At 42.3% G+C, this 20,933-nt stretch overlaps 1 protein-coding gene across 3 annotated transcripts in view; it reads left to right on the top strand.

The window, feature by feature from the left end:
- The window catches only part of UBN2 (ubinuclein 2), a 102,401-nt gene that overhangs the window by 31,249 nt on the left and 50,219 nt on the right, over positions 1-20,933 (top strand). For all 3 annotated transcript variants that reach the window (XM_038388172.2, XM_038388174.2, XM_038388171.2), the window contains exons 4-6: positions 3,302-3,439; positions 5,139-5,251; positions 14,347-14,845. In XM_038388172.2, the coding sequence (XP_038244100.1) occupies positions 3,302-3,439; positions 5,139-5,251; positions 14,347-14,845 (750 nt within the window). The remainder of the gene's footprint in view (positions 1-3,301; positions 3,440-5,138; positions 5,252-14,346; positions 14,846-20,933) is intronic.

Raw genomic sequence — 20,933 nt, 5'->3', positions numbered from 1 at the left:
CACAGTTGAGAAGCGAGTAGCAATAGCCCTGTGGAAGCTTGCAATGCCAGACAGCTACCGGTCAGTCGGGAATCAATTTGGAGTGGGCAAAGCTACTGTGGGGGCTGCTGTGATGCAAGTAGCCAATGCAATCAAAGATCTGCTGATATCAAGGGTAGTGACCCTGGGAAATGTGCAGGTGATAGTGGATGGCTTTGCTGCAATGGGATTCCCTAACTGTGGTGGGGCCATAGACGGAACCCATATCCCTATCTTGGCACCGGAGCACCAAGCCAACGAAGTACATAAACCACAAGGGGTACTTTTCAATAGTGCTGCAAGCACTGGTGGATCACAAGGGACGTTTCACCAACATCAACGTGGGATGGCCGGGAAAGGTACATGACGCTCGCATCTTCAGGAACTCTGGTCTGTTTCAAAAGCTGCAGGAAGGGACTTTCTTCCCAGACCAGAAAATAATCATTGGGGATGTTGAAATGCCTGTAGTTATTCTTGGGGACCCAGCCTACCCCTTAATGCCATGGCTCATGAAGCCATACATAGGCAGCCTGGAGAGTAGTCAGGAGCTGTTCAACTACAGGCTGAGCAAGTGCAGAATGGTGGTAGAATGTACATTTGGACATTTAAAAGCACGCTGGCGCAGTTTACTGACTCGGTTAGACCTCAGCGAAACCAATATTCCCACTGTTATTACTGCTTGCTGTGCGCTCCACAATATCTGTGAGAGTAAGGGGGAGTCGTTTATGGCGGGGTGGGAGGTTGAGGCAAATCTCCTGGCTGCTGATTACGCACAGCCAGACACCAGGGCAGTTAGAAGAGCACAGGAGGGTGCGATGTGCATCAGAGAAGCTTTGAAAACCAGTTTCATGACTGGCCAGGCTACGGTGTGAAAGTTCTGTTTGTTTCTCCTTGATGAAATCCCCCACCCCTTGGTTCACTCTACTTCCCTGTAAGCTAACTACCCTCCCCACCTCCCTTCGATCACCGCTTGCAGAGGCAATAAAGTCATTGTTGCTTCACATTCATGCATTCTTTATTAATTCATCACACAAATAGGGGGATAATTACCAAGGTAGCCCAGGAGGGGTGGTGGAGGAGGGAAGGACAAGGCCACACAGTACTTTAAAAGTTTAAAACTTATTGAATGCCAGCCTTCTGTTACTTGGGCAATCCTCTGGGGTGGAGTGGCCAAAGGCCCCCCCACCACGTTCTTGGGCGTCTTGGTGAGGAGGCTATGCAACTTGGGGAGGAGGGCGGTTGGTTACACAGGGGCTGTAGCAGCGGTCTGTGCTTCTGCTGCCTTTCCTGCAGCTCAGCCATATGTTGGAGCATATTAGTTTGATCCTCCAGCAGCCTCAGCATTGAATCCTGCCTCCTCTCATCACGCTGCTGCCACCTTTCAGCTTCAGCCCGCAACCTCTCCTCCCGGTCATTTTGTGCTTTCCTGCACTCTGACATGGTCTGCCTCCATGCATTCGGCTGTGCTCTGTCGGTGTGGGAGGACAGCATGAACTCAGAGAACATTTCATCGCGAGTGCGTTTTTTTCGCCTTCTGATCTTCGCTAGCCTCTGGGAAGGAGAAGATCCTGTGATCCTTGAAACACATGCGGCTGGTGGAGAGAAAAAAAAAAAAAGGGACTGATATTTAAAAAGACACATTTTATAGAACAATGGGTACACTGTTTCACGGTAAACCTTGCTGTTAACATTACATACACAGCAAATGTGCTTTCGTTACAAGGTCGCATTTTGCCTCCCCCCACCGCGTGGCTAACAGCGGGGAACATTTCTGTTCGGCCATAGGCAAACAGCCCAGTAGGAACGGGCACCTCTGAATGTCCCCTTCAGAAAAGCACCCCATTTCAACCAGGTGACCATGAATGATATCACTCTCCTGAGGATAATACAGAGAGATAAAGAACGGATGTTGTTTGAACACCAGCAAACGTACACTGCAATGCTTTGTTCTACAATGATTCCCAAGTACGTGCTACTGGCCTCGAGTGGTAAAGTGTCCTACCATGGTGGATGAAATAAGGCTGCCCTCCCCAGAAACCTTTTGCAAAGGCTTTGGTAGTATATCCAGGAGAGCCACGAATGCCAGGGCAAATTAATCATTTAAACATGCTGGCTTTTAAATCTTGTATAGTATTTTAAAAGGTACACTCACCAGAGGTCCCTTCTCCACCTGGTGGGTCAGGGAGGCAGCCTTGTGTGGGTTTGGGGGGTACTGGCTCCAGGTCCAGGGTGAGAAACAGTTCCTGGCTGTCGGGAAAACCGGTTTCTCCGCTTGTTTGCTGTGAGCTATCTACAACCTCATCATCATCGTCTTCCTCGTCCCCAAAACCTGCTTCCGTGTTGCCTCCATCTCCATTGAAGGAGTCAAACAACACGGCTGGGATAGTGGTGGCTGAACCCCCTAAAATAGCATGCAGCTCATCATAGAAGCGGCATGTTTGGGGCTCTGAGCCGGAGCGGCCGTTCGCCTCTCTGGTTTTCTGGTAGGCTTGCCTCAGCTCCTTACGTTTCATGCGGCACTGCTTTGGGTCCCTGTTATGGCCTCTGTCCTTCATGCCCTGGGAGATTTTCACAAATGTTTTGGCATTTCGAAAACTGGAACATAGTTCTGATAGCACGGATTCCTCTCCCCATACAGCGATCAGATGCCGTACCTCCCGTTCGGTCCATGCTGGAGCTCTTTTGCGATTCTGGGACTCCATCACGGTCACCTCTGCTGATGAGCTCTGCATGGTCACCTGCAGCTTGCCGCACTGGCCAAACAGGAAATTGAATTTCAGAAGTTCGCAGGCCTTTTCTTGTTACCTGGTCAGTGCATCTGAGTTGAGAGTGCTGTCCAGAGCGGTCACAATGGAGCAGTCTGAGATAGCTTTCCCAGAGGCCAATACCGTCTAATTGCGTCCACAGTACCCCAAATTCGACCCAGCAAAACCGATTTCAACGCTAATCCCCTTGTCGGGGGTGGAGTAAGGAAATTGATTTTAAGAGTCCTTTAAGTCGAAAAAAAGGGCTTCATCATGTGGACGGGTGCAGGGTTAAATTGATTTAACGCTGCTAAATTCGACCTCAACACGTAGTGTAGACCAGGGCTGTGACACTAGCACTCCACAGCCTTGACAAATAACTTTTCAGCAGCATTGGTCTGTTTATGATTTGAAATCTAGTTATGTAAGATGTTTGTGTTTAATACCTCATGTTCAGAGATTGTATTTAAGTAAGTGACTTGTTTCCAATTAATAAGGTGATGTTGGTTAATCACCTGACTCTTCTATTTCCTGCCCAGTATGATGAATTGGTTCCTGCATCTCTGACAACCAAATATGGGGGATTTTACATCAACACGGGAACATTGCAATTCCGCCAAGCATCTGATTCAGAGGATGAAGACTTTGCAGAGGACAAAAAGCACAGGCCACCTAAAGTGAGTGATCTTAGTTTCTCTTCCTCCTGGAATTTATGGCTGATTTGGAAAATCAGGAAAGGCTTCATAATCTGGCTACAACAAAATAGGAAGCCGGTACCGACCTGTACCCAGCCGATGTTAAGCGCTGCCATGACAAAGGACCCTCCAGCAGGGACTACTGGCAGGCAGTGGGGCAAAAGGGGAAGCTGCCCCAGGGCCTGCTATTTAAAAGGGTGCCTTCCCAGCTGCTGCTACCACAGCAGCGGCCAGAGCCCCAGGCCCTTTTAAATTGCCCCTGGAGCACCGGGCAGTGTAGATGGGCTGGCTGGGGGAGGCTGATCCCCAGCCTTGCCCTTTCTACCCGAGGCCCCACCCCTTCCAGGGGCTTGGAGTCAAGCCCCCGTACCGATAAGAATTTAATATTACTTTCACCCCTGAGATGATGTCAATCTCATTATTTTGCTGCTCACGTATAAGGAAACCTTGTGACTTCCCAACCCCTAACATAAATAACCTGAGATTTCTGCAGGCTATCTAGCCTTCCAAAGCTACGCAGTGGTTTAAATCAGGCAAACAAATTGGACCCATACCATTTTTTAAAAACGTATTGAAGTCTGCTCATGTTATTTCAATAAAAACCAACATTGCCATATAAAAAAATTCATTGTGAATTCCTCTAGCTAGGGATGATATTTACAATTTCATGAAATATTTGCAAGATTAAAATTGTTCCTAATGCCCAAAATAGCCTTGGAAAAACATTCCCAAAATATTTCTCTTGAATATGTTACTCAAAGTGTAGTTCTGTTCTGAAAAGTGATTGCTTATTATTAAAATTTATGCTGTCTGTTTGTCTCTGGTTGGTTACAACTCGTTCTGGAATCTGTTAATACCACCCGTTGGATGGAGCCAGTGGGATTGCATGAGTTCTGTGCGTCCTAGAATTTTCCATCTTCTCTGGTGTCTTGCCTGCTGTCTGGAATTTTTCTTTACTTGGCAGAATAGTTGTGGAACCAGACATGATGTCTTTTCCAAGGCTGTTGTTGAATGTTCAGTTATGTATCTTTTAAGTTTTTAAAAACATTTGTTAATATTTCAGTATTGCCAAACACTCTAATAGCACAGGGATGGTACCTTATTCACGTAGCTGAAGTAGCGTAACTTAGGTCAACTTTACCCGAGTAGTGAAGACAGACCCTTTCAACTGTTGAGACTAGGCCACTTCCACCTTAATTCAATTGGCTCATTAGCACTGACCCCCCCACTTGGTAAGGCAACTCCCATCTTTTCATGTGCTGTGTATTTATACCTGCCTACTATATTTTCCACTCCATGCATCTGATGAAGTGGGTTATAACCACTTTGTGGCTTATGCCCAAATACATTTTTTTTAGTCTCTAAGGTGCCACAAGGACTCTTCGTTGTTTTTGCTGATACAGACTAACACAGCTACCACTCTGAAATATGTCTAATTTGTCATCTGAAGTGGTGAGAAGCAAAAAGAAAGTACATAAGAAAATATGTAATTGGGACCTTGAGCTCATGGTGGGCTAAACAGGTGAAGGAGTGCCCTTCGTACTTTTTTTTTTTTTTTTTTAAATCCCATTGCTTAGTAGTGATGTCAGCTCTGAATTGCTAGACATAAGGCTGAAGCACTACTTATTGTATAAAAACATTGTAGAGCAGAGATAACACTATCACTGTTTTGGTTCTTTAGGTATCCAAACTAAAAGAAGGAGAGGACCGCGGGATTAAGAAGCGGAAGCGGAAAGAGGAGGGGACAGAGAAGGAGAAAAAGCCTCGGAAAATGAAAGTTCCTAAGCAGCTGGGGTAGGTCTGCCTGTCTGTCAGGTTTTTAAAGGAGAGGGCACCTCATTGCAACAAGAGAAGCAATAGCTTAATGTCCCCTCACCCCCTGTTGAGTTTGTTTGCCAGTCTTTACTTTTTTGCTGAATATAGTTAAACATAAATAGTGTAGGCAGAATTTGAGTTTTATTTTTGAGGGATATCGATTTTTTTAAAAGCTTTTTTAGATTTTTATCAGTTTAAATTTTCCACAGCTGTGGAAAAGTATTTGACTCCAGCTGTTTTGGTGCTGGAACAATAGGAGGAGGGGGGGAAAACATGAGAACTTTCTGTAATGAGGGAGTTTATTTTCCCCATGCTCCTAGTGAAATGGTTAAACTTTTGTTCAAACTTTCCAGATTTATCTTCAGATAGAGAACAAGCCTGGAAAATTTTCAGCCTAAAGGTGCAAGGTTACGAATGACTAAAGTCAGTGTTAAGGCTGACCAGCAGTTTCCATTCTAAGTGCAACTGTCCCTGATGTTCTGGCTATATATGAGAGAATTGGGGATAGATCTGAATGTGCTATTGTAGGTCTTCTGAGTGAAATAATCTGCTATTGAAAACCAACACAAATGTTTCATAATCTTTTCTATTTTTTGTTTGACATTGAAGTCATTACGCAAACCTGAAAAAGCCAATGTTTGCAATATATACTCTTATTGTGACCCTTCTGCCAATATGTTGCAGTCATCTCTTATCTATGTGAGTTCTGGCATTTAATGTATTGCAGTACCTAGTAAATGAAAAATAACAGGTTAGCCATCCATAGCAACAACAAAATATAATAGTCAAGCACAGACAGTTTTCCCGTCCAGTCTTGTTTTCCTTTGGCCTCAGTTGTTTTTAATCCTTGATTCCTTTATTTCTTCTTTTCTCACTACCAGTTTTGATCTTAATGCAATTTCTAACAAACTTAATTGGTTGACCATTTAAAGTGGAGAAGTGCTTCTCCAAATAGCAAGTACAATTATATGCATTACTCAAGGTATTAAAGGCTTGCAAAATTAGGCTGTTAAGTTCAAAGATTTGGGGTTTTTTGGATGAAGAACTTTAAGTAGTTATGCAGAATGTAAGTTTTAGACATAGGACATTTTAAAAAATGCCAATATATTGCTATCATAACTCTACCATTCCCATCTTCAGTATTCCTTCAGCATGATTTTTATCATAAGGAATTTAAGCAGTCTTCTGCAAGATGAAATCGTAAATCTGAAGATTGATGTAAACCTAAGTGGTGTATATACATATACTTGTGTAATTGTCTTATCCATTACTATCTGCTTTTGTATACCATGGTGATAGGGTTTTCAGGGAGCCTAATGTACACAGACAAATACAGGAATAGAATGTTATGACACTCTCTGTGCTGCTAGTCCAAAAAGGAGTGTGTTATATGCTGTACTCATAGTGCCATCTTTAGCTAAGGTTACACAGCCATTCTGCATTTCAGTTGCTTAGTTATAAGTGTGCCAAATTTTAGCCATGTGGGCTGAAATTTCCCATGCTGGATGCCTGCCTCAGGCTGGTTTTTTTGTTTAAGTTTCAGCAAAAATTGTTCAGTAGTTTGTGAAAATAACATTAGGGAAAAGTAAGTTGTTTTGCCCATCAAATCAAATCCAAAAGCTGTGTCACCTGAGAAGTTTAGTGCCACCACGCTTTGGAACAGTGACTGGAAATTTGGCAGGGGTGTCATCCTGGTCTTGGTCTTTTGCTGTTCCTGTAATTAAACCACACACATTTGTCCAAGTTCTAAAGATTTGGGGGGGGAAAAAAATCTCAATTCATACACGCTCAATAGAGTCTTGTGGAGTTTGACAGCTAAATTCTGCAGGGCGGCAGGGGCTGAGCAAGACTTACTTTGTAGTTGCTGCTCCTGGCTGCAGTGGTACTGAACAGCTGACTTCAAAAAAGGTCTCTCTTTGTAGTCTGTGTTCCCCTTGACTGGGACTTTTCAGCTTGGAAAAGAGATGACTAAGAGGGGATATGATAGAGGTCTATAAAGTCATGACTGGTATGGAGAAAGTAAATAAGGAAGTATTATTTACTCCTTCACATAACGCAAGAACCAGGGGTCACCAAATGAAATTAATAGGCAGCAGGTTTAAAACAAACAAAAGGAAGTATTTCTTCACACAACACACAGTCAGCCTGTGGAACTCCTTGCCAGAGGATGTTGTGAAGGCTAAGACAAAATAAGGTTCAAAAAAGAACTAGATAAATTCATGGAGGATGGGTTCATCAATAGAATCATAGAATATCAGGGTTGGAACGGACCTTAGGAGGTCATCTAGTCCAAACCCCTACTCAAAGTAGGACCAATCCCCAACAAAATCATCCAATAGCTATTAGCCAGGATGGTGTCTCTAGCCTCTGTTTGCCAGAAGCTGGAAATGGACGACAGGGGATGGATCACTTGATGAGTACCTATTCTGTTCATTTTCAATGTTGGAAGACAGGATACTGGGCTAGATGGAACTTTGATCTGACCCAATATGGCTGTTCTTATGTATGCTTGGTAGACTGTATATAGCTATAAAGCAGAATAGTGTTTGTGCATCTACTTTACAAGTCTCAATAATGCATTATGGTGGCTGTTGTCATTGAGATAAAACTCCTTATGGATGGGAGGGTTATTTTGAGTTTCTTCTCTCCCCAACTTCAGATCAGTAATACAGATGCAGAGTTGAGACTGGCTTGTTGCTCAGACAGAAATTTGCAGTCTAGATAGTTGTACATTAACGAATTGCATGGAGAGGGCATGTCTACTCTGCCCTCCATTTTGGAGTTAGGAAATGGAATAGCGGTGTATACCAAAGAGCTGTGCTTTATCTCTCCTATGAGGATACTGTGAGTGCAGTCTTAAAGGTCCTGAGTTCACACTAATATAGATTTGAGTTCACGCTCAGAGCATCTGCATGGGGGAGTTATGGAGCAGCACTTTGGTACACACTGCTATCCACATCTCCTTAGTCTGAACTGCGGGGCGTTATAGACATGTCTGAAGTTTGGCATCAGAATTGTATACCTTAGCTGGTGATTTCCACAGTTTATTTTTTATAATCATTGTAATAATTCTCTGTAGTAGCACTTCCAACCATAACTGTTAGCTAATGAAGTTCTTGTTTGGGAATTTCCATGGTTTTGTATTCATAATTAATGTTTAAATATCCATCGTAATGCCACAAAACCTTGAGCAGGGAAGAGAGAAGCAGGAGAAATTAAATACAATAGAACATCAGAGTTACCAACACCAGAGTTACGAACTGACCATTCAACCACACACCTCATTTGGAAGTACACAATCAGGCAGCAGCAGAGACCAAAAAAAAGCAAACACAGTACATTTAACACAGTACTGTAAACTACTGGGGGAAAAAAAGGGGGGGGGGAGCAGCATTTTTCTTCTGCATAGTAAAGCTTCAAAGCTGTCAGTGTAAACTTTTGAAAGAATAATCGTGTTTTGTTCAGAGTTACAGACATTTCAGAGTTATGAACAACCTCCGTTCACAAGCTGTTTGTAACTCTGAGGTTCTAGTGTATTCCAAAGGAGCCTGGAGTCCATGAAGATCAGCATCTCTGCTCTCACCAGGGCCCCTTACCAGCTATATTTTCTCTTCCCTTCCCTCTTTTTCATGTCATGAAGTCTCCTTCACATACTTAGTCTCCTTTTTTCATTTTGCCCTTCTCTTCCTGCCCTTGCTTTCCTTTGCTCCGTTTACATTGGTTAACGGCAGGTGCCCAGAGAGGCATGCAGTGAGAAAGAAAACTATATAGAAAGTGTTGCTAGAAAGGTAAGGTGGAAAGCAGTATTGTTGCTCTTTATGCCTCCAGTCTCCTCCTCCCTGCATTTCTCCATGCCTCTCCTATACCATTCTCTGTAGTTTTCTAACTGTATATCATCTTCAGATTTCATGTGTAAAGATTTCAGTGCTGAATGTTTCAGTGCTTGAAGTGCTGTGATACTCAGGCATTCATGCACTAGTGAAATCCTAACACGTTAAATGTGGAGTTTGAGCGTCAACTTCAAGTAATTCATTGATGTTGAGCTCTAAGATGATACTGAAATCCAAGTTGATAATGCCAAATAAGACGGCATTTGAGGCACTTGCAGCTTGTTTTTTCCTAATGCAGACTTTTCTCCTCTGATTCTTCATGTTCTCACTGTAGTGTATTCCTTTTTACACCTATTCCTTTTTACCTCTGCTATATGTTGTCATTCCTTTATTTACCTCTTAGTCTACTATTTTTCATCTTTTTGCCTTGTTTCTTCTCGTGTACATCTTCTTTTTGCTCCCTACCACTCCACCTGTCCTTCTTTCCACAACTAGACTCTCCTGTCCTGCCTGCTCCCATTACATTTCATAACCACATCAGGTTTCCCTTCTCAGAAAATCTCTGTTAACCGCCTCAGTCCCTAACTTCCTGCTCCAGGCATCCATCCTATCTAGTCTTCCTACCAATTTAGTCTTTGTTAGTTGAGACTTAAAAATATGTATCCAATGGGATAGTGTCATGTTTTCTGTTCTCTGATCCTGGAGAACTTTTTATAGTCCTACAAATATTTAAGATTTTGGAACAAACAGGCTGGTTAACTAAACTATCTTATAGTTTGATCCTTCCTATTCTCTCTGGATAGTACATAAAGATAAAGATTCTTAATTTGACTCTAGGGAAATTCTCCATGAACTTAAACTGACCTGTTTGTGAGTGTCTTAGAATTAAATCTGAAAACATGTTATTGCTTATAACATGCTAAAAAAATCATGAGAAATAGAGGAACTATATAAGAACTTGATTTTTATTGAGTAGGATATAAACATTAATCCTACACTTTCAAAATTCTTTGGAAAATTTTCTGCCATATGATAGTTAAACATACCAAGTCACAAGCAAACTGATCACCATTCAAATGTTTGGAGGGCAATACAGGAAATAGCTTTAGAATATAAGTTTAGACTCTGTCTTAACTATGGAGTCTACTGATTACTCCATAATTTGCTCTTCACCATTCATTAGGATAAGCTTTACTTCGTTAATACTGTATTGTGTGCAGGATTTAGTAGTGGTGGATGATGAAGAGATGGGCAGCATGCAAAAGGAGCAATTTGGTTGGCAACGAGGTCTGTAATGTTTTGTTTGGGTAAAAATTTCATGGTGCATGCACACAAGGCTGACTTTGCTCTTAACATAAGAATGGCCATACTGGGTCAGACCAAAGGTCCATCCAACCCAGTATCCTGTCTATCGACAGTGGCCAATACCAGGTGGAATGGAGGTTAAAGATAATCTAGGCATAGCCCAATATCTAAACAAATACTTTGCCCCAGTCTTTAATAAGGCTAAAGAGGATCTTAGGGATAATGGTAGCATGACAAATGGGAATGAGGATATGGAGGCAGATATAACCATATCTGAGGTAGAAGCGAAACTCAAACAGCTTAATGGGACTAAATCGGGGGGCCCAGATAATCTTCATCCAAGAATATTAAAGAAATTGGCACCTGAAATTGCAAGCCCATTAGCAATAATTTTTAATGAATCTGTAAACTCAGGAGTTGTACCGAATGGTTGGAGAATTACTAATATAGTTCCTATTTTTAAGAAAGGAGAAAAAAGTGATCTGGGTAACTACAGACCAGTTAGTTTGACATCTGTAGTATGCAAGGTCCTGGAAAAAATTTTGAAGGAGAAATTAGTTAAGGACATTGAAGTCAATGGTAAATGGGACAAAATACAACATGGTTTTACAAAAGATAGATCGTGCCAGACGAACCTGATCTCCTTCTTTGAGAAAATAACAGATTTTTTAGACAAAGGAAACGCAGTGGATCTTATTTACCTAGATTTCAGTAAGGCGTTTGATACCGTGCCACATGGGGAATTATTAGTTAAATTGGAAAAGATGGGGATCAATATGAACATCAAAAGGTGGATAAGGAATTGGTTAAAGGGGAGACTACAACGGGTCCTACTGAAAGGCGAACTGTCAGGCTGGAGGGAGGTTACCAGTGGAGTTCCTCAGGGATCAGTTTTGGGACCAATCTTATTTAATCTTTTTATTACTGACCTCGGCACAAAAAGTGGGAGTGTGCTAATAAAGTTTGCAGATGATACAAAGCTGGGAGGTATTGCCAATTCAGAGGAGGATCGGGATATTATACAGGAGGATCTGGATGACCTTGTAAACTGGGGTAATAGTAATAGGATGAAATTTAATAGTGAGAAGTGTAAGGCTATGCATTTAGGGATTAATAACAAGAATTTTAGTTATAAGCTGGGGACGCATCAATTAGAAGTAATGGAAGAGGAGAAGGACCTTGGAGTATCGGTTGATCATAGGATGACTATAAGCTGCCAATGTGATATGGCTGTGAAAAAAGCTAATGTGGTTTTGGGATGCATCAGGAGAGGGATTTCCAGTAGGGATAAGGAGGTTTTTCGTACCGTTATACAAGGCACTGGTGAGACCTTACCTAGAATACTGTGTGCAGTTCTGGTCTCCCATGTTTAAAAAGGATGAATTTCAAACTGGAGCAGGTACAGAGAAGGGCTACTAGGATGATCCGAGGAATGGAAAACTAGCTTTATGAAAGGAGACTTAAGGAGCTTGACTTGTTTAGCCTAACTAAAAGAAGGTTGAGGGGAGATATGATTGTTCTCTATAAATATATCAGAGGGATAAATATAGGAGAGGGAGAGGAATTATTTCAGCTCAGCACCAATGTGGACACAAGAACAAATGGGTATAAACTGGCCACCAGGAAGTTTAGACTTGAAATTAGACGAAGGTTTCTAACCATCAGAGGAGTGAAGTTTTGGAATAGCCTTCCAAGGGAAGCAGTGGGGGCAAAAGATCTATCTGGCTTTAAGATTCTACTCGATAAGTTTATGGAGGAGATGGTATGATGGGATAATGGGATTTTGGTAAGAAATGGATCTTTAAATATTCAGGGTAAATAGGCCTAATCCCCTGAGATGGGATATTAGATGGATGGGATCTGAGTTACCCAGGAAAGAATTTTCTGTTGTATCTGGCTGGTGAATCTTGCCCATATGCTCAGGGTTTAGCTGATCACCATATTTGGGGTCGGGAAGGAATTTTCCTCCAGGGCAGATTGGAAGAGGCCCTGGAGGTTTTTCGCCTTCCTCTGTAGCATGGGGCACGGGTCACTTGCTGGAGGATTTTCTGCTCCTTGAAGTCTTTAAACTACGATTTGAGGACTTCAATAGCTCAGATATAGGTGAGGTTTTTCGTAGGAGTGGGTGGGTGAGATTCTGTGGCCTGTGTTGTGCGGGAGGTCGGACTAGATGATCAGAATGGTTCCTTCTGACCTTAGTATCTATGAATCTAGGTGCCCCAGAGGGAGTGAACCTGACAGGTAATGATCAAGTGATTTCTCTCCTGCCATCCATCTCCACCCTCTCACAAACAGAGGCTAGGGACACCATTCCTAACCCATCCTGGCTTAACCTCCATGAGTTTATCCTGTTCTCTTTTAAACCTTGTTATAGTCTTAGCCTTCACAACCTCCTCAGGCAAGGAGTTCCACAGGTTGACTGTGTGCTGAGTGAAGAAGAACTTCCTTTTATTTGTGTTAAACCTGCTACCCATTAATTTCATTTGGTGGCCCCTAGTTCTTATATTATGGGAACAAGTAAATAACTTTTCCTTATTCACTTTCTCCACACCACTCATGATTTTATATACCCCTATTATATCCCCCCCCTTAGTCGCCTCTTTTCCAAGCTGAAAAGTCCTAGCCTCTTTAATCTCTCCTCATATGGGACCCGTTCCAAATCCCTAATCATTTTAGTTGCTCTTCTCTGAACCTTTTCTAATGCCAGTATATCTTTTTTGAGATGAGGGGATCACATCTGTATGCAGTATTTCAGATGTGGGCATACCATGGATTTATATAAGGGCAATAAGATAGTCTCCATCTTATTCTCTATCCCTTTTTTAATAATTCCTAACATCCCGTTTGCTTTTTTGACTGCCACTGCACACTGCATGGATATCTTCGGAGAACTATCTACGATGACTCCAAGATCTTTCTCCTAATTAGTTGTAGCTAAATTAGCTCCCATCATATTGTATGTGTAGTTGGGGTTATTTTTTCCAATGTGCATTACTTTACATTTATCCACATTAAATTTCATTTGCCATTTTGTTGCCCAATCACTTAGTTTTGTGAGATCTTTTTGAAGTTCTTCACAGTCTGCTTTGGTCTTAACTATTTTGAGCATTTTAGTATCATCTGCAAACTTTGCCACCTCACTGTTTACCCCTTTCTCCAGATCATTTATGAATAAGTTGAATAGGATTGGTCCTGAGACTGAGCCTGGGGGAACACCACTAGTTACCCCTCTCCATTTGGAAAATTTACCATTTATTCCCACCCTTTGTTCCCTGTTTTTTAACCAGTTCTTAGTCCATGAAAGGATCTTCCCTTTTATCCCATGACAACTTAATTTACGTAAGAGCCTTTGGTGAGGGACCTTGTCAAAGGCTTTCTGGAAATCTAAGTACACTATGTCCACTGGCTCCCCCTTGTCCATATCTTTGTTGACCCCCTCAAAGAACTTTAATAGATGAGTAAGACATGATCTCCCTTTACAGAAACCATGTTGACTTTTGCGCAACAATTTGTTCTTCTATATGCCTGACAATTTTATTCTTTACCATTGTTTCAACTAATTTGCCCAATAGTGACGTTAGACTTAACAGTCTGTAATTGCCAGGATCACCTCTAGAGCCCTTAAATATTAGAGTTATGTTCGCTATCTTCCAGTCATAGAGTACAGGAGCTGATTTAAAGGACAGGTTACAAACCATAGTTAGTAGTTCCACAATTTCACATTTGAGTTCTTTCAGAACTCTTGGGTGAATGCCATCCGGTCCCGGTGACTTGTTACTGCTAAGTTTCTCAATTAATTCCAAAACCTCCACACTAGTTATTTTTATTATTATTCTTCCTCTCCACTTGGTTATTTTTGAGCTGTTGTGAATTCCCACAGAAAGTGATTTTGTCATTGGCAGTTGTATGCGTACTAACAAAAGTTTCCATTCTCTGCAGAGTAATCGCTTTAAATTCACACAAATCTGAGAAGAAGAAGAAGAAGTTATACAAGGACTCGCTTTCTCTGGCAGCCATGATCCGGAAGTTCCAAAAGGAGAAGGAAGCCCTGAGAAAAAAAGATTCCAATCCAGAACCCCCGGTGACTGTTGCCACCTCCATCCCTAGTAAACCCCCTTCCTCCTCTGCTACCACAGGAAATGATGTCTCAGACTTGAACCTCAGGGTTACCGATCCTGTCCTCTCCATTTTTGGTAGCACAAATGAGCATGAGCTCCTGCAGGAAACCGAAAGTGCCCTGGAGATTCTGGGAGAGATTGACTTTGACAAGCTGCTTGACGTCACCTCTAATGGCAGCCCAGTGTCTGAGCCATCAGGAGAGAATGGAAGTGCCACTCAGCCAACCAATACCGCTCAGGTCATGACACCAAAGCAGGTGCCTGCCCTCCCAGAAGGCCTACCTGTACTTCTTGAAAAGCGCATTGGAGACCTACGAATAGTAAGTGTAAACTCATTGGTAGGGGATTGCATTCAGGGACCATTGAGAGCCGAGAGGAATAGTTACAGCCTGAGCTGTGATATCATACCCTTCAAATGCTGGTAGAAATACCAGGAAGGGATCATAATTGTTTGGTTGACCCGCAGGGGCTGTGAGTAAGATTAATTAGATGAAACTAAGCAAAGATGATGTAGGTTGACTATAAAGGAAATATTGTTCTGTTTACTTTATTTCAACTTACAATAGCTTGTGGAATACTTTCCCTAGGGAGGTTGTGGTAACTTCATTGCTTGAGCTAAAATGACTAGACAAAACAGTTGAATATTTTGTACAGAAAAATCCAGCACTGGTGAGGTTTGGGCTTGGATAGACTAGATGACTTAATAAATCTTTTCCATCTTTAACTCCTAATTCCTTGCTCATTTATTTTGTTAATAATATCTTTTTATTCATGCCCTTCTTGCCAAGTTCAGTCAAGAAGGAGTAAACCTGTGATATTTTTAGAGAGACTTTCCCACTTTGTGTTAGGGAGAGATACCTGAAAATATGTCCTTTCAGTTTCAGTGGTAATTTTTAGAACTTTGACTCTTTTTTGCTAATTTTAATGATTTCTAAATATTTTCATTTGTGGAGGTAGGAAGGAGGACAGAGTCCAAGTTCTTTCACAAAGATACTATCAAGTGTAAAATCTTTGAGGATTTAGTTTTTTTTGAAATCTAAGTTATTTTATTATCACCTTAATCTTATTGAAACTGAAAGTATTGATTTTTTTTCACCATGCTGCTTATTTATTGTGTACATATCGTATCAGTTTTTCTTTGAGCGATTACATGTCCATTCCACTTCAGGGGAGCGCGCACCCAGTACACTACAGTCCATTTTTTCCTTCAGTGGTATCCATTGAGGCGTCCCCAGCTACCCTGCATTGCTGCATGGTGTTATAGAGGGTGGGGCTGTCCTCATCCTCAGTTCCTTCCTACTGCCCATGACAGTTGTCGTGCTATTGCAAGTTCTGTCCTTCTATTTATATATAACTTGTACACATTTTTATTAGTTTAGTGGTTTATAGTGTTAGCAATAGTTATAAGTTTTTCTTTTAAATGTTTTTCAAAAACTTCAGTTCCCATTACTGGGAACCGTACTAGGGCATGTCTTGGTCACTAGAATTTAAGCCCTGCTGCTCCTGCAAGGAACTGATACCACTGAGTGACTTGCATTCCTGTTGCCTGAAGTGTCTTGCGGGAGTTGCACATCAGAGATCAGTCTCAATTTTGTAGGGACTTTAAACCTAGAACCAAGAAAGACAGGACAGGCAGACTTAAATTTCTCCTCATGCAAGAAGCGCTGTGCCTTCCTGCTTGGAATGGATGCTGAGTGCTTTGGCTTCAGTGAGGAGCACTCGACCTGTATTGTCTGAGTCTCTGCACTGGTCACCTTTCCCAGTGCTAAGGAAGAAACATTGCAGGTCTGCCTCCAAAGGGAGAGGGATAATCCGTGGCACCGAAGTTCAGCAGGCATCAGATAATGGAAGTAGAGAGCACTTGAAGCTGAGGCACTTCCTGAGGCGATCATCCACTCGGCAGGACTGTCGACTCTGGCACAGGCACTGTCACATCCAGCTCCTGAAGTGGCACTGTGAGGCTTCTGAGTGCTGTCTGCATTGACCAATCAGCCAGAGGCAATCTTGGTGCCATGGTGTAGATTCTTTTACCTAGGAGCAGACTCCGGTCTCTGGTACCTTAGGACTCTCCTCCACTCCCAGTGGGTGCTCCCTTTAGGATGATGTGGAAGAAGGAGTCTTCCAATTAGTCTCCTCTGTTTTGGTCCAGGGTTCTCCAACATAACCCTTCAGGAATCCCTTTTTGGTTAGTCACAGGGAGGATTGTACTGGTCACCAACGATGGTGGAACCAACCCTGTATGCCATCTCCACTTCCATATCGACCACAGTGGCCATACTGGGACCCCTGGGCAGTCTGTTGACTGCAATTTGCCAGGCCTATTCATCAGCAACCCTGCAATTTTGGATTGCAAATTATCAGACTAAACTGGCTAAATACAACTCCACCAATTATAATAGACTGACAATCTTTATTGTCTTTATTGAAGAGTTGCCTCCAGAATGCAGGGAACAATTCCAGTTTATCATCTCTGATGGCCAATTAATTTCCAGAACTGATTATCAAGCATCCTTAGATGCTGCTGCCAGATCCATCTCGATGGCAGTAGTTATGCACAGGGCATCGTGGCTCCAGCTGTCAGTTTCCAAGAGAGGTATAGAACGCTGTGGAGGACCTCCCCTTTGATGATCATAAACTCTTTTTGGAAACCACGAACGAGTCCCTGCATGTGCTGAAGGACTTGAGAGCTACCTTACAATCTCTTGGTGGGGGTGAGGGGGTGTATACACACCTACAAATAAGAAGAGGTATAGTAGGTCACACACTGCCTAGAGGTCATGTCTTAGTCCATTTTCTGTTTTCCATAGATTCTCTGAAAGGGCAAAGCAATGCTCTTCATGTTCTACATCAACAAGCAGTGGGGAGCAAGTTCCCCCTCCTTGTGTGCCAAAGCCATGAAACTCTGGTGCGTAACCCATCAGATCCATATATCCATGATCTATCTCCCAGGCTTTCAGAATACTATAGCCAATGCCCTTAGCAGATGGTTCTCACAGGACTACAAATGGGAGTTGGATGCTCAGATTCTCTGCAGTATATCCAAAGATGGGAACTGTCACAGGTCGACCTTTTTGCCCTCTCTGAAAACAAGAAGTGCCCTCTTTTCTGATTAATAGGAGGTCTGGGTTACCATTCATTGGGAAACGCCTTCCTTCTACCTTGGAAGAAGGATATTTTTTGAGCGTTCCCCCCCTTAACCCCTAAAATTACTGGCCATGAAAAATATCAGACAGGACAGAGCCACAGTTATCCTTGTAGCACCTATCTGGTCCTGACAACTTTGGTACTTGTCTGTCCAACCGAAGTTCCAGCTTCCAGCTGTTCTTCACCTCCAGTCTCAGAATGTGGATTGCATGCTTTATCCCAGCCTAGCTGTTCAGTGCCTCAGGGCTTGGTTCCTCAATGGTTTTCAGGGAGGGCTAGAGCATTCATGCTCTGCAGACGCACAAGTGCTCAGCAGAAAGATATCAACCTGCACTTCTTACCTACAAAAATGGAAGAGCTTCTCTCACTGGGTCAGTTGTTGTTCCTTTCAGCCTGATTCTGTTCCAGTTCCGCTCATCCTGGATTACCTGATAGATCTGAAGAAATTGGGATTCACCGTCAGTTTGGCTAGGGTACAGTTGGTACAGTTTTCATCCCTTAGTAGAGGGATTCTCTGTATTTGCTTAGCCAGCATCATCTAAATTAATTAAAGGGTTGGGCAATCTCTGTCCCCACATTAGACGGCCCACCCCTACCTTAGACCTCAACCTTATTCTCAGTCATCTTGTAAGACTTGCATTCATACCAATGGAAAACTGTTCCCTGCTCCATTTATCTACAAAGACTGCCTGCTTAGTTACCACCACGTCAGTCTGTAGGATTCAGGAAATTAAGGCCTTAGTGGCAGATTTCCTCCCTTATGGTGTTCAAGGGTAAGGTCTCCTTACGCCCATGCTCTAAATTCTTACCAAAAGTTCCATCAGATTTCCATCCATTCATCTACCAGTATTTTTTCCAAAATCTCATAGTTCTCTGCAGGAATCTTTCCATACCATGGACATTAGAAGAGCTTTGTCCTTCTATTTAGATAGGACCTGACAATTTTGGAAGGTACTCCAGGCTCTTCATCTCCACCGTGGATAGGTCCAGGGGATTTTCTATCTCTATTCTGTCAGAATGGATCTCTCATTGCATTTCCACAGGTGTTCAATTTCCCCTCTCCCACTTTAGGATGATAGCACGTTCAATCAGATCTCAGGCAACATCTGTGGCATTACTTAAAAAAAAAGGGGGGGGGGATCAATTTCTGAGAGAGAGAGATAATATAGAGAGAGAGAGCCACTACATAGGCTTCCAAATATACATTTACAAAACATTATACCTATATCCGTGCTGTCAGATATGATGTGGTACTTAGTTCTTCAGTATTATCTTCAGTTATGGACTCTATTCCAAAGCTCCCTCCTCCAGGTGACTTCTGAGCAGTATCCCCTCAGAAAGTAGAGCACTCATAGGGACACTACACAAGGAAGAAGCGGTTATTCACCTTGTGCAGTAACTGTGGGGCTTTTTTCAAGCTGGCCTCCCCACTGGTGCTCCGCTACCCTCTGTCCTTCCCCTTCCCTTTGGACTGTTCCCTAGGGGACACTGGGATAGAAAAGGAATTGAGGGTGGATTGCCTGCACACCACATATAGCCTTGGTTTCTGGCATGAGGAGGCCTAGGGTGCATGTGCAGGCCAAATGGACACTACTAGCTGAAGATCTCCAATCAAGGGCTTAGGTGCACATGCGCCTCTTAACATGGAGCAACCGTAGGGATACGCATCTTAAAAAACTGCAGGTATTGCACAAGGCGAGTAACCTCTTCTTCGATATGTGTTGCACATGTCCGTTCCACGGCCCAACTCCTTCCTCTGTATATCGAAGTCTCTTTGGTAAGAAGGAACTGAAGAGGGCTGGGTATACCACCACCCAGGGCGGCAGGGGATGCATAGGCCAACCCAGTGGATACCACTGAAGGAAAAATCTCCAACAACAGTGCACTTGGGGATGCACACACCTGAAGGTGCAATGGACATGTACAACACATCTACTGCTGGGTTAATTCTGCGCCCCAAAATTAAAAATTATGCACACAGTATTTTAAAATTCTGCATATTTTTGTTTGTCAAAATAACACAATATAATCATGCTCCCGTTGTCACCTCCGGGCGACCCGGGGTTCCTGCTGTCAGCCCTAGGCAACCATGCTGGGGGGAAATCTCAAATTTCTGTGGGGAAAAAATAAAATTCTGTGGGGAACATTAATTCTGTGCAAATTCTGCATTGTGCAGTGGCACAGAATTCCAGCAGGAGTACACATCTTGAAGAACAACAATTATGGAACAGGTTAGTAATCACTTCTTTATAGTCCATTACGTGTCCAAGTTCTCCTATGCTAACAGAACTTTGCAATGTTTGGGATGCAGAAATTAGAGAGGAATGTTTTATTTAGAAATGTTTCCATCTAAGTTACAAAAATGCAATCCTTTCTACTGGACTTTAAGTTTTGAAAAAGCTTGTTTTTACTAAATTCTAATTTTTAGATCAAATATTACCTGAAAGTCTCTCTTAAATTTACCATTTTCCCCAGGTGTGTTGGAGTTTTCTTAACTGGTGCTTGGAGAAATGATTTTTTCTGAGGATCGTTCACTTCCTTACCTTTTTCTGTACATAAGTTTACAAAACTCTTACTTGGTCTAGGGTAATTGGTTAATACTTTTTTTTTTTTTAATGAGTGGTTAAAATATTCATAATCATCATGGTAAAAGTGAGTATTGTGTCTAGCCTAGTACATTCTTATGCCATGTTTTGCTAGGCTCCACTATGTGACTTAGTCAAGGCCTCCTGGCAGAGTACAACTAGAAATAAACACAGTCCAGATCCAGTATGTGGTGATGATCTGCCCCAAATTGACTCTCCATTTCACTATGTACCATGTCACCCAGCTGGTCTAGAGAAGGCTTTTCAAAATAACTCTCACAGTCTCATCCTTCAGCATTTGATCATTATGGTGTTTTTTCTGAATAGTGTGATAACTTCTTAGGAAAGCAAATCTATCCTATAAGAATAGGAGGTGGCCTGGACATCAGGTGAGTTAATGTTTGGGAAAGAAAACTATGTTGTGATTTGATTTGAAGAAAGATGCTTCCCTGGCATACAGTGAAATGTGGGCCCCTTGTTTAAACATTATCAGTGAAAGAAAAAACATTTTAAAAGGCACAAAGGAAAATGGTTCCCACAGACTATATTTAAAGTTTTTTTTTAAGGTGGTTGCAGTTTTGTAAGAGTTTTCTCTGTGGTTACTAGGGTTTTTTGCACAAGTTTGTAGGATGGGGAGAAGAGCTAGTGTTCAGTTTAAAAATGAGTGGATTTATTAAAT

The sequence above is a fragment of the Dermochelys coriacea genome, chromosome 1, assembly GCF_009764565.3.
Source record: "Dermochelys coriacea isolate rDerCor1 chromosome 1, rDerCor1.pri.v4, whole genome shotgun sequence".
In the NCBI taxonomy this organism is placed as follows: domain Eukaryota; kingdom Metazoa; phylum Chordata; order Testudines; family Dermochelyidae; genus Dermochelys; species Dermochelys coriacea.
Note: the sequence above shows the minus strand (reverse complement) of the source record. Positions and strands in the feature narration are given on the sequence as shown.